Below are 13610 nucleotides of genomic sequence, written 5' to 3'. Positions count from 1 at the left end.
GAAAAAAAAAATTGCAGGCCGGGCGCAGTGGCTCACGCCTGTAATCCCAGGACTTTGGGAGGTCGAGGCAGGTGGATCACCTGAGGTCGGGAGTTTGCGACCAGCCTGACTAACATGGAGAAACCCCGTCTCTACTAAAAATACAAAATTTGCCAGGCGTGGTGGCGTGTGCCTGTAATCCCAGCTACTCGCTGAAGCAGGAGAATCGCTTGAAGCCGGGAAGTGGAGGTTGCAGTGAGTCGAGATTGTGCCACTGCACTCCAGCCTGGGCAACAAGAGCAAAAAGCATTGTCTCAAAGAAAAAAAAAATTGCAACAACGTATACTTCACAAAAAATTTATGGTGTTAACCATTTTCAAGTGTACAGTTCAGTGGCATTAAGAGTATGAATGCTCCCTTGGCCTTGTCCTTGTCCCTGAGGGCACTGTTGTACCACTGTTTCCACCTTCCATCTCCAGAACTTCTTCATCTTCCCAAATGGAAACTCCATACCCATTAAACAATAACTCCTCATTCTGTCTCCACCCAGCACCTGGTACCCACCATTCTATTTCTGTTTCAGTGAATTCAACTACTCTAGTTACCTTACATAAGTGGAATCATATAGTATTTGTTCTTTTGTGACTGGCTTATTTCCCTTAGCATAATGTCTTCAAGATTCATCCATGTGGTAGCACGTGTTAGAATTTCTTTCCTTTTAGAGGCTGAAAATATTCCATTGTATGAATATATCACATTTTGTTTATCCATGTATCTGTTGATGCACACGTGTGTTGCTTCTACCTTTTGATTGTTGTGAACAATGCTGCTATGAACGTGGGCATACAAATACACGTTTGAGTTCCTGCCTTTAATTCTTTTGAGTATATGCCCAGGAAAGAAATGGCTGGATCATATGGTAATTCTATGTTTAATTCTTTGAGAAACTGCCATACTGTTTTCCATAGCAGCTGGACTATTTTACTTTCCCACCAGTGATGACCAAAGCTTCCAATTTCTCTATAGCCTCTCCAACATATGTTATTTTCTATTTTTTAAAGATAATAACCATCATAATGGGTGGGTTTGGCTTTTGATTGGACTCTGAAGAAGATAAGTAAGAATTGGGTGGGAAGGGTAGGTTGGTGGGGGGCGCATATCATCAGCAGCAAAGGTATGAAAAGGCCAGAGGCTCTCCAGGGGAGGGTGTGTCCTAGGGATAGAGTAGCCTCGTGGCTGGAGGTTTCAGACCATGGGGCAAAGATGGCTTGACTTGATTCCACTGACATACGAGGTGGCTCTGGAGTCTGGACGGGTTAGACAGTCTTGCAGCTAGGGAGCTCTCAAATGTCCTTATGAGTCCCATATTCATGGTGTGACCCTATGCCTGATGAGATGTGACCAGGGCAAGTTATTCTCCCCATCTGAGCCTTAGTTTCCTCTTGTGTACAATGAGGGTGCAATGGTGCCTATAAAAGGAAATGGGTGAGGTGCTAGACAAGGAAGCTGCTGTGATGGGAAACTTTGGGCTGACCAGAGCAGACGGCCTTGCTGCAGAGCTGACTCACTTGGCCCGTTCTGGCCTTCCTGGCAGCCAGGACTCCCAGCCCAGTGGACCTTGGCTTATAGCCTTTCGTCATTCCTCCATGGGTCCTGGAGCCATGGGGCTCAGGCCGGAAGAGAAGCAGCAATGTAGCTGCAGGCATGTCTGGACCACCCTGAGAATACCGGAGCAGACCCAGGGCTGGCTGAAGTGCACAGGACTGGAGAGTGTGCACATCCACACCTCACCGACACCTCAAAACAGCCTTTCCAGGAAGCTACAGTCATAGGTCCATGTCACAGAAGAGGAAATTGAAGTTGGCAAGGGTAACTTGCCCAAGGTCAGCACCCAGGAAGTGGCAGAGCCAGATTTAAATGTGTCTTTGAGGATTTATGTGTTATTGGGTAGCTGGACTAGATGCATGTATTCATTCCCTTGTCATTCAGCAAATATTTCCTGAACATTTACTATGTGCTAGATGCTGCACCAGGAGGAAATGAGACAAGTGTCTGTCCTCAGGCATCTGTAAAGGTCCCTAACCAAGGGCTGGGAATGACCTCCAGTTGAGTGCCTGCTGTGTGCCAAGAGTATTGCCTAAATCAGGTCATTTCATCCTCACAGCAGCCTGGGAGATAGAGATGATTACTTTCATTTTATAGAATGAAACCGATAATGCTGTGACTCAGAGAAAGAAGTGACTTGCTCAAGTTCCCACAGCTGGGAAGGGCAGAGTCTGCTTAGATGACCCAGGCTCTCCATTCTGTGCATGTTCCTGAGGCCTGCCACCTCTGACCCTCAGCTCAGTGGTGCAGTGCAGACGCTCTGCCAGCAGTGGCCATGTGCCCGCCAGGCCTGGAGCCCAAGAGTCCAGCTCTCAGCTGTGCTGGGGAGCCGCACTTCTTATTTAAATACTAGCTTGGGATGTCAGAAGGGCATTGGGTGGGGCCTGGCAGAAGACCCACTGTGCCTCTGGTTCAGCTTCACCATGGGCTGGAAGCAGGACCTCTGGTACAACCTATACCTCTCTGGCTTCAATCCTGTCACCATGGAATGGGATATGAATCTCTGCCCCACCTTTGGGCCTAAGACCCTTGGGAAGATCACAGGCCATCGTGGGAGAAATTAGACAATCTCAGAGCATGGCTGTGGAGCACTGGTTGGGGGGTAAGGCAGAAGGGAAGAGAGAACTGACTATGCCCTGGGTGGGGTCCATACCCTCAATTCCTTTCTTTACTTAGAAAGTCATCCACATGGGCCGGGCGCGGTGGCTCACGCCTGTAATTCCAGCACTTTGGGAGGCCGAGGCGGGCGGATCACGAGGTCAGGAGATCGAGACCATCCTGACGAACGCTGTGAAACCCCGTCTCTACTAAAAATACAAAAAAATTAGCCGGACGTGTGGCAGGCGCCTGTAGTCCCAGCTGCTCGGGAGGCTGAGGCAGGAGAATGGCCTGAACCTGGGAGGTGGAGTTTGCAGTGAGCCGAGATCGCACCACTGCACTCCAGCCTGGGAGACAGAGCCAGACTCCGTCTCAAAAAAACCAAACACACAAACAAAAAGAAAGTCATCCATATGCTTCAATGTTGAGTTTGGAATTCTCCTCCTCCAGGAAGTCTTCCCTGACCTACCTACCCACGGGCTGGGTCAGAGGCCTCCCTCTCTCATGGACCTGACCATAGTATGTGGTCATTGCTTCCCCCATTATTTTCAGGGCAAGGACCACATCTGGGTCCCAGGCATTCTGCATGGTGTTTGCCCAGAGTGGGTGCCAGGGACGTCTAGGGGCCGATTGAATCCTGACTGCCCCTGCAGCCTTGCCCAGCCCTCCACCCTCTGGCTTTCCTTGCCCTTTCCCCCTTACTTCGGCTCCCCTGACTCCCGAAATGGAGAAGGAGCTGGGATGTCATTTGCCCAAGTCTGCCCTCTCTGTGGGCCTGTTTCCCATCAGCACAAGGTGAACATTAAAAGGTTCTTTCTGAGCCTAGGCAGGCTCCATGCAGGGCTCTGGGATAAAGCCAAAAATCAGAAATACTTGCTCAACAAATGGCTGTAAGACCCCACCCACTGGCATCCATAGTAAATACAAGAAGGGCCATTATATCTGCAGGGGCCAGGGAAGGACCGTGAAAATGTGCATGGACAAGGGAAAAATCAGCCCGCTACGTGTGCACGCCGGTGGGGGCGCCACGTGGGCGAGGGCGCGGCCTACGGGGCGCATCACAAGGCCCACGTTGCCGTGGCAGCAGCGGAGGCGGTCGGAGCGCAGGCCTGCCATGAGGGAAGGCAAGGATGCCGCCGGAGCTCGTGGCTGGAACCGCGCCGGCTCCATGGCCACTAAATGGTTCACCGGGGCGCCCTTCGGGGTGCAGAGCCACAGGTGGGGCCCATTTGCGTCCTGGGCTCATGCCCATGGTCCAAGGCAGCTGCTGCCCACCCCGAAGCCACCCTTGGCCTCGGGAGAGAGGGTGTCCACCTACACACACGGCTGAGCCTGGCAGGGGCGGCAATGAGGAGGGGCTGGGCTTTCTCTCCCCCTCATACTTACTGCTCTTTCCTGCCCAGGGTTCTTTTAGCTTCTAAGTGAGTTCTTTAAAACCATTCAAGAGCACCTACTATGTGCCAGGTTTACAGAGGTAACATGGCCTGGTCCATAGCAGGCCACTCAGCTCAGAAGTGGTAAGTGAGATTTCAGCCCAGGTGTCTGTCTTCCATTCATTCATATTCCACTCTGTCTCTTTCTCTCTCTAACCTACTATGTTCCAGGCACAGTTCTAGGATCTGGGGCTACAGCAGTGAACACAACAGCAAACCCCTGTACTCACAGAGTTTGCTCTTTTCTGTGAGGGGTGTGGGTGAATAATAAACAAAAGTATGTGTATCTGTAAAACGTTGGGTATTGATAAGGACTGTGGAGAAAAATGAAGCTGGGAGGAGGAGCTGACGGGTGGGGTGGGGTGAGAGCAGCCTGGAACATTCGAAGCCACTGCAACTCCACTGCTTTTCTTTCATGAGCTTGCTCCAAAGTCACCTTCCTGGGCAGCCAACTCCCCCATGCTCCAGAACTGCCCACGCCAGGGCCGGGTGCCAGGCACGGGGCTCTCACTGGGCCACCGTCCCTCCCTAGGTTTGACATCTCTGCTGTTTATCCCAACCGGAAGAAGTTCAGCACCTTCACTGAGGCCCCATACTCCATGCGTTATTCTACCCAAGTGGTGAGTTTGCACAGCTTCCCTGACTCCTCCCACAAGGCCTGAGCGCCGCCCCTTAGAGCTGCCTACTGTGGTGGATGAGCTGAGCTGTAGAAGGGGCGTACCTTCTACCATCTTCCGGCACGGAGCTGGGCCCACTGTGGGGGCTTCCAGTGTTTGATAAACAAGGGACTGCACCACTTCCAGCTTGTGCACTGACTACTTCTGGGCTCTTGAAGGCGCTATTATACCTCCCTGCAGTGAGGGGCAGTGATAGAGGATGTTGTGATTGCACCTTGAGTGCCAAGCCTGTTGATGCCAGCCTTGGTGCTGAGGGTGGGAGCCACAGGGGGGATTGCCTACTCCCTTCCTCCGGGTCAGGGTGGTGGCTTGGTGAGGGCCTGCTCTGTGGGTGGACGGGGCGGGTGTGGCTGTCACAGCTCTGACCACACTCTGACTCAGTCCCACATAGGCCCGGGGACTTACAGCTCAAAGGAGACCTGCTTCAGCAAGAATAAGCTGATGAAGGAGGTGGACACAGGCTGGGCCAAGGCCCAGGAAGCCACGCAGCTGACCCAGCTACCCCACTTCCAGTACCAGGCCATCATGAAAGAGAAGCGGCTGCAGGTGAGGCCTCTGGGGCCATGCCTCTCCCTCTCTGGTGCCGGGTCTTCCTGTCCACTGCGGCTGCTCCGTGTGGCCTTCAGTGTCCTTCCAAGGCCAGATGGAGATTACCCTTTAAGGAATATCATCATGCCTTGGGCTTTTTCCTGTGTGGACTTTCCCAGGTTTAAGGCTTTCATTTTCTCTCTTCTCTTGGCATAGGAGCAAAAGCTGGGGCCCGGCTCCTACAATGTCAAAGACTTCTTAGAACAGCTGCAGGAGAAACCGTGTAGCACCCGGGGGCTGCTCAGCTCTGGGGAGGTTCGCTTCCGAGGACTCATTGGGGTAGGTGTTCTCATCTCTGGAGTCCCGAGCCTGGCATACATTGGGTGCTCAACAAATTCATTCACTTATGTATCCATCCGACCAGCCAGGAATAAGGATTAAGCACCTCCTAAGTGGCATACACTGTCCTAGGCCTTGGGGATCTAGCAGTGATGAAGACAAGGTCCCTGCTCTCATGAAGTAGATGTCCTAGCAGTAGAAACAGTAGTACAAAAAAGGAAGTGTAATACATATATAAGCAGGGCTATGAGCACAAATTAGACAGGGAAGGGACAGGCAGTGATGGGGGTGCAATTGATAGAGCGTAGTCGTGCTCTGGGAGGAGTGACATTTGAGCAAACCTACAGGTCATGAGCAATGGAGACTTGCAATGTCTGGTAGAGCATTCCAGGCATTGGGAGCAGCAGAGGCTAAGGCCTAGAGTGGGAACATGCTCGTCGAATCAGACTGGCAGGCCGGAGGCCAGTGTGGCCAGAGGGCACTGGCTGAGGGAGAGAGGAGGCAAGCAAGAGGGCAGAGGGCTGGGTCATGAGGACCCTACAGCCAAGGTGGGGCCTTGGTGTTATTCCAGGTGCTGCCAGAGGGCAGTGGAGGGCTTTGACAGGAGGAGGACCTGATTTACCTTTTTAGAGGAATACCCTCGTGAGGGCCAGGATTTGGAGGAGGCGATGGTGCTGAGAGGTGGGGGTGGCAGCGCCAGGGGATGATGATCCCATCAGGAGGACACTGAGTGAGGCTGACACTCAGTAAGGGCATGAGGGAGAAGGCAGGAGTCACCCCCTACTGAGGGAGTCAGGGCTGCAGTTTGTTGGCCTCGACCTCTCTGTGCTGGACACTCTGTTATCCTTCTCCCAGCCCCTCACATGGGCCATGCTCTTTCACATGGTTTGCCCCTGCTGTTCCCTCTGCTAGGAATGCCCTTCCTCCCTTGGCAGCCTCTTCTCCTTGGGCACACCTACTCATCCCGCGGCTCTCAGCTTCCAGAAGCCTCCCTCGGCCCCACTAGGTGGTGTCTCCCTTCCTAGGAGTCTCCACTGTGGTTGTGTGTTTAGCGTCCCTTCCCCACTGGACAGCAGCCCCTGAGGGCAGACCACGTCGGCCTGGTTCCTTCACTGCAGCATTCTGAGGTTCTAGCAGTGCCTGGCACACACAGGCACACAATAAGTATTTGTGGACTGAATAAGTGCATGCATCCTGAGTATCAGGTGCTCCAAAACATTCTCTCTAATTGTTTGCAACCACTCCAGATGAGGCCCTGGAGGCTCAGAGAAGATAAGCAAATTTGCCCCAGGATGCACAGCTGCCAAGTGGGCAAGCTGGGATGCAGACATGGGAATGTCCAACCCCAGAGCCAGGCTCTTTCTCCTACACCTCGCCACTGGGAATGCTTCTATGAAGGCTGGAAATTACTCCTGACACGGTCTGGGGATGAGCAGATGCATCTTCAGGTGCAGAAGCTGTAACTGTAACTTAGGGAGAGGGAATACCTGGAGCATTTGAAAATGTCATTACCATCCAATCTAAAGTAATAATAGTGGACATGTAGCATAGCACTTACCACATACTAATTAATTTCATATTTATGACAACCCTATGATTATGTCCATTCTACAGATGAGAAAAATGGAGTACAGATTGGTTAAGTAACCTACTGCCCAAGGTCATGAAGCTATCAACTGGCAGAAGCAGGCTTTTGAATCCCAGGTGTCCAACATCTACCTTGCATTTCATCCACAGGCTTGGCCCCTATAGTTCTTGGACTTTGCTCCCTGCGTCTCTTTGGAGGCCAGGGCCTGGGTGTGGGAATTCAGCCGAGCTGATGGCAGGGGAGCTAGGGGGACAAGCATGACTCTATTTCCTTCCTGCCTTTGCTCTTTTTGAGTGGGGGACCTTCCCACCTTCCCTTATACCTATCTTTTGGGGATCCTTCTCATTTTTCAAAGTCCAGCCTGAAGAAAAAAACAAAACAAAACTTAAAAGTGATGATTCATTCATTTCCACACTCCCCCTCTTCAATTAATCATTCCTGTTTGAATCCCCAAAGCTCAGACAACATAACATTCTAGTTAAAACTATAGACTTTCCCATCAGCCCAAGTGTGATGCTGAACCTCTGAACCTGAAGGTTTTAAGGAAGAAATGGGATTATCTTGACAAAGTGCCCAGTGCTGGGCTTGCCTCTGGGCTCCAGGAGCAGGGCCCTTTTCACCCTTGGTATAACCCTCATCTTCAACGTCTCCCAGGTCCTGTGGTGCTCACTGCCCACCTACCCCAGTGCTTTCCACTGGAAACAGTAGAGGCTCAGAAAGGTTATGGATTTTGGAGCTGAAACTCTCATGCTGTCTCTTTCTGGAGGTGGGACCTGACACATACAGTTTGCCTCTCTGAGACTCAGTTTCCCCATCTGTTAATTGTGGATGGTGCTGACTTGGTCTCCCCCAGTCACTGCCAGGACCAAGATGTTAAGGCTTGTGAAGCACCTAACACACCATTCCGGGATCCAGCTATCCTCGGGGGCTTTCTCCAGAACATACATGGGAACCCGGGAAGGAGACATGTAGTCCCGTTCCTCTGGGAGCAAACAAATCTGATGCCCTCAGTGACCTGACTCCCCATGCAGAGGTCCCTGCCCTCCCCGCCCCATCCTGTTTCCCCAGGGCCAGGTTCCAGGCTCAGAGGTAGGGCACAGCCGAGCCATCGATGGAGCAGCAGTGACCCCGCGTGGCTAAAAGGTGCAGAGCAGCAGAAAGCATTCTGCCAGGTGGACTGCTCTCTTCACTCGGCCTACAAAATCACCCTTCTGACCCTGGCAGCCCAGGTCCCAGACGGTCATTCCAACCAGTTTCTAACCTCTCCTCCTGCCCCTCAAGACATTCAGCCACCCCACACTATCGTGTGTCAGTGTCCACTCTGTGCCAGACACTGTTGCCCGTGAGCCTCCACTACTGCTCATACCTTCACTTCCAAGTTCAGCCTCTTCTCCAGGGCCCTACTGGCCCGTCCATGCTATGTCTCACTGCCTCTTCCCTGCGTCCCACACTCTGACATGGTGGGCCCCTCGCTGCTCTCCAAGCACATGCCATTCCGCCCAACCTCCTTCCCTTGCTTGCAGACAGTATGTAACTTCATCGCCATTACCTGGAAGAAAGTATTCCTATCCTATGGTACCAGTATGGACCATGAGACTCAGAAGGCCCAGGGTCACTCAGCTAGGAGGCAGCAGAGCCAGGATCTGAACCCAGAATGGGAGTCCTTCCCTGTCACAGCGCTGTTCATAGCACATTGAGAAAGCCCTCATGTCACGCAGGGCACCTCTGTGTGAAGGTTGGAATTGCCGAATCCACTGAAGCAGGCAACTATCTCAGGTGGTAGTGGGAGGAAGCCTTCATTCCCAGGAGAGATGACATTTGAGCTGGCTTTGCAGAAGCAGTAGAACTGTCCAAGGCAAAGAGGGCAGGAAGGGCATTCCGGGTGGTGGTTACAGCATGAGCCAATGAGGGAAGAAGGTTGGGCAGAATGGCATGTGCGTGAGAAGCAGCAAGAAGTCCGCTATGTTGGCCAAAATGTGCAATGTAAGGAGGAAGCAGTGAGATATAACTTGGTCAGGCCAGTGGAGCCCCGGGGAAGAGGCTGAACTTGGAGGTAAAGGTGTGAGCAGTGGTGGACGCTCACAGGAAACAATGCTGTGTGTCGGAGGGCGGGTAGCAAGCGGGCACCCTGAAAATCCCATTCCCTTCTTGGGGATGGCAATCTCAGGTGTTTGTTCCTCAGGCACAAGGAGTGGTTCTGACAGCCTCTATGCCCCCACCCCTGCCCCACAGAACTACTATCCAGGCCCTGGAAATTATGGGGAGAAGGGCAACCCATACACCAAGCTGGAGGAGAATGCCTGGAACCGGTCCCATTCCGAGGGCCTCATGTGCAGGATGAGCAACAAGCCGGACCCCCGGCCTCATCAGGTACCCCCTTGGCTGGCCAGGCCTTGCCTGCCTTCCCGTCCTGCAGGGGCACTCCCAGGGCAGAGGGGGCAGCTGAGCTCTCCTGCAGGCCTCATCACCTCTGCTGTGCTCTAGGGGAGTGGTCTGGGACCCGGCACCTACTCCTTCAAAAGTGACCTTGAGACATACGTGGCACGATCCGTCGGCACCCGCGGCCCCTATGACACTTTTTCTGGTGATCGGAGCAAGCCACTGCCTTATGGGCACTACTCCATGCAGGTGTGTACCTGGGATGGTGGAGGGTGTTAGTCCATGCCCCTGCAGGATGACAGGCCTCACTACTCAGCACCAGGAACACCAGCTTGTGCGCCAGGCTCTACATCGGGCCGTCCCTACACCCCCTCACTTCACTCTCACAGCCAGGGCCAGATCTGGCTTACCATGTTAGGCAGGGAAAACTGAGGCTGGCCACCCAGCTGGAAGGAACGGAGCTGGGATTTGAACCCAAGGACATCTGTCTGACTTCACTGCCAGCTCTCTCCTCTGCACTGGCATGAAGTGCCCAGGAGGTGAAGATGGCCTACAGTGCCAGGGGAGCTTGGTCATGAGGAACCTTGATGGCACAAGGGGGGGACGTCCTCCTATTTTGGAAACGGCAGGCATTATAGACCAAGCTGGCTGGATTAGTGCCAGTGCTGTTAACAAAGCAGAGAACAGGAGGCCCAGGAGGGGAAATTGAGGTAGAATTTTATCTTGATGGCCTCCTTTCCCACCCCCGTCAAGTCCCTGTGATGTGATCTCACAGTGCACTTGCTTTGTGCTCGTGGCCACTGGAATTAAGTTTTGTCTAATTCCCTGTTTATCTTGTCTCCATTGCGCATTCTCGCAGTGGGTATGATTAAGTCAGGTAGTAGGCGAGGTGCAGGGGAAAGCAGCCCTTGCGGAACTTACATTCTAGTGGGGAAAGAAACTCAGTCATCAATGAGTAAGAAAAAAATTCTCGAGTGTGAGCAGCCATGAGTGCTATGGCAGAGCTCAGGAGCGCTTAGGAGGGTGGAGGTTAACGTAGAAGGACCTCAGGACCAGCTGGCAGGTAGCCACTGAGCTCTCAGCCTTCGACCTGGCTGCTCCCTGGAGCCCCCCAGACCTCCCCATGACCAGCTATGGCAGGGGTCAAGGGACCCTCCTCAGGCACTGTGGCCAGTGCCCATTCTGACTGGCCAGTGCCCAGGCCACGCTGTTAGCTTTTGTTTGTTAGAATTTTTTTTTTTTAAGATCAGTTTCAGGTTCACAGCAAAATTGAGTGGAAAGTATAAGGAGTTCCCATGTACCCACTGCCCTCCCCATACCACGCACAGCCTCCCCCACGATCAACATCCCACAGCAGCCTGGTCCGTTTGCTGCAGTTGAAGAACCTACACTGATACATCATTATCGCTGCAAGTCCGTGGCATACCTTAGGATTCACTCACGTGGTGGACATCCTGTGGGTTTCGCCAAATGCGTGACACGCAGCTACCATTTTAGTATCATACAGAATAGTTTCACTGCCCCCCAAATCCTCTGTGCTCCTCCAGTCACTGTGGTTTTAAATATTTAAGACATCGTTCCTGCTTAGAATGGTGCCAGACTCAATACATGTCCAACAAATGAAAGAAAGAAGAAATGGATGAAAAGGAGCTGGGCAGTAGGGTGTGGCAGGTGCATGGTGCAAGAGACTAACACCGCCCCAACCTGCTGGTTGGGGGAAGACTATGTCCACCAGCCCAGGTCAGGGTGGCCTCGAGGCTGGCCTGACCTCCGGGATGTCTGCACAGCAGGATAGTAAGTGATGCCCCAATGCTTTTCTCTGGTTGCGGGGGAGGGTTGAGAAAGGAGCTCTGATTTTCCTGGCGTAACAGATTGCTTTTACTCTCCTTTTCTCAGAAAAAAAAGCCCAGGGAACTGATGAATTTCAAGAGCTTTGTAGAAGAACTTAACTCACGTCACAACAAGAAGCATGGGGTTTTTTCTAAACTTCCCCGCAACCCAAAAACCCCTACAGAGAGGATTTACTGGGCCAGCCTCAGCCAGTGCCCCCGCACGCTGGTGAGTTCGCTCCTGTGGCTGGCCTTCCTCTCTCGGAGGGCAGCTCTCCTTCCGGGGCTGGGCATGGGGTAGTGTGCCTTATTTCATGGGGAATAACTCAGTCTTGGGATCAGACTGACTTGGTTTCCAGTCCCGGTCTTGCACGTTGGGACATTTTAGGTGAGACCTTGTTTGGGCCTCGGTTTACACCCCTGTCCTATGAAGATGGAGAAGTGGTTGTGAGAATTAGCTGGGGCCCTGTACTCGGAGCCTACAGCATGGCGCCTGGTACCCAGGAAGCCCCCAGCCAATGCCAACCTTCCCCCTGCGCCTCCCTCCTCTGGCCTCAGAGCGTTGGAGGATGGGCAGGGGAAACTGGAGCAGGGCAGAGTACAGTCTACCCACTGGAGGGCCTGCCCACCTGCTCCATCCAAGGGAGTGGTGTGCTGGGCCCTGGTGTTAAAGCAGTTCTCTGGGGGTCTGAGCAGGCCCCCAAAGCAGGGTCTGCCCCTGCTAGGCATTTTACAGCCCGTCTGAGGTAGGAATTATCATTTGCATTTCACTAAAGGAAACTGAAGCCCAGACCTGGAAAGGGATTGGCCAAGTTCCCCCAGCAAGGGTGAGAAGGGGCTGGGATTGGAACCCAGCTCATCTGGCTCCAAGTCTGCTTGGAACTTGGAGTGGTGTGGTGTGGTGTGGTCTCCTTCCTCAGAAATAGGGTCTTCAGCTCTCCGGGCCTCACCAGACAATGAAGACCCTTGGGCACCTAAAAAGAGGCATCAGGCTGTGACGGGTGTTTGTTAGATGGGTGGCATGGGTCATGAGAGCCCTTTTGCTCAGAGGTAGCTGGGTACCTCCACCATCCTTGGCTCAAGACCCAGGCTGCTGGATGGATGGAGTCAGCTGGCCAGAGTCCTCACCTGCCCTGAGCCCAGGCTGACACTGCCAGCCTCTTCAGATTTCAGCCTTCCTTCCTTCCTTGTAGGCCACATCTGGCCCCAGTTTCTGGCTTCCACAAGAGAAGAAATGCAAATCCGTCAACCAGCCCCCGTTCCTGTTGACCTCCAAGGGGTCAGGCGCAAAGTCCTCTCAGATGATTATGGGAAGCTGGGTGAGTGGGTCTGGGGTGAGGGATACATGGGAACTGTCTCCTGCCTCTATAGCCAACACCAAAGCCTCTTTGTCCCCAGGTAACCGATGCTTTGAGTGAGCCATATGCCTCCCCTTTCTTTTCCCCAAGGGACCTGAGTCCACTCCACTGTCTTATTTTCCTAAGGCATTGGTTCTCAAACTTGAACTGATAGTAGCCTCACCTACAGAACTTGTTAAAACACAGATGGCTGGGCCCCATGCCAGAGCTTCTGGTACAGTAGGCCTGGGATGGGACATGGGAATTTGCATTTCCAACAAGTTCAGGTGATGGGGATGATGCTATTGCAGGGACCACACTTTGAGAACCAATGATCTAAGAAACATCCCACTGCAGCCATGCCATTCTAGAGAAACGCTCCTTCCATTCTCTGTGTTTTTCTTGGGCCTCAGGGGCAGCTGGTGAAGCTGGTGCATTTCCTGTCCCTCGCTGAGCAAGGCCCCCTTCTGTCCCCTTCCCTTTCCCACTCTCTTCCTCATCTCCAGAGGCAGCCATCCCCAAGTGTGCAATGTAATCTTTAGTTAGTGTTCTTGTAAACCAGCTAAATTCTTGGCCTTGGGCTTTGACCTCATTCTGTTTCTTACTCCACCCCTCTTCAGTTTGTAAATGCACCTTTTATTGGAGTCTAATAATCATAGAGAAAGGCGCTGAGTCCTAAGCGCACAGCTCCATGAATTACCACATGATGGCCGTAACTACCTCCCAGAACATTTAACAGCTCTTATTTCCAGCACCCCAAGAATCCCTGCCATTCCCACCCCCACCCCCACCCACAATTAGATAGCCTGTTATCCTGA

General features: G+C 52.9%; 1 protein-coding gene across 2 annotated transcripts in view; it reads left to right on the top strand.

Annotated features, from left to right (window-relative positions):
* The window catches only part of CIMAP2 (ciliary microtubule associated protein 2), a 38873-nt gene that overhangs the window by 1869 nt on the left and 23394 nt on the right, over positions 1-13610 (top strand). Inside the window, exons 1-8 of one of the 2 annotated variants that reach the window (XM_065522025.2) lie at positions 3436-3900; positions 4648-4735; positions 5174-5338; positions 5537-5659; positions 9480-9617; positions 9732-9875; positions 11523-11684; positions 12649-12774. In XM_065522025.2, coding sequence (XP_065378097.1) covers positions 3518-3900; positions 4648-4735; positions 5174-5338; positions 5537-5659; positions 9480-9617; positions 9732-9875; positions 11523-11684; positions 12649-12774 — 1329 coding nt within the window. In that variant the 5' untranslated portion in view covers positions 3436-3517. Of the gene's footprint in view, positions 1-3435; positions 3901-4647; positions 4736-5173; positions 5339-5536; positions 5660-9479; positions 9618-9731; positions 9876-11522; positions 11685-12648; positions 12775-13610 lie in introns of those variants that run through there. The other variant, XM_074005942.1, reaches the window with a different exon arrangement.

This window comes from Macaca fascicularis, chromosome 1 (assembly GCF_037993035.2).
Source record: "Macaca fascicularis isolate 582-1 chromosome 1, T2T-MFA8v1.1".
In the NCBI taxonomy this organism is placed as follows: Eukaryota; Metazoa; Chordata; class Mammalia; order Primates; family Cercopithecidae; genus Macaca; species Macaca fascicularis.
Note: the sequence above shows the minus strand (reverse complement) of the source record. Positions and strands in the feature narration are given on the sequence as shown.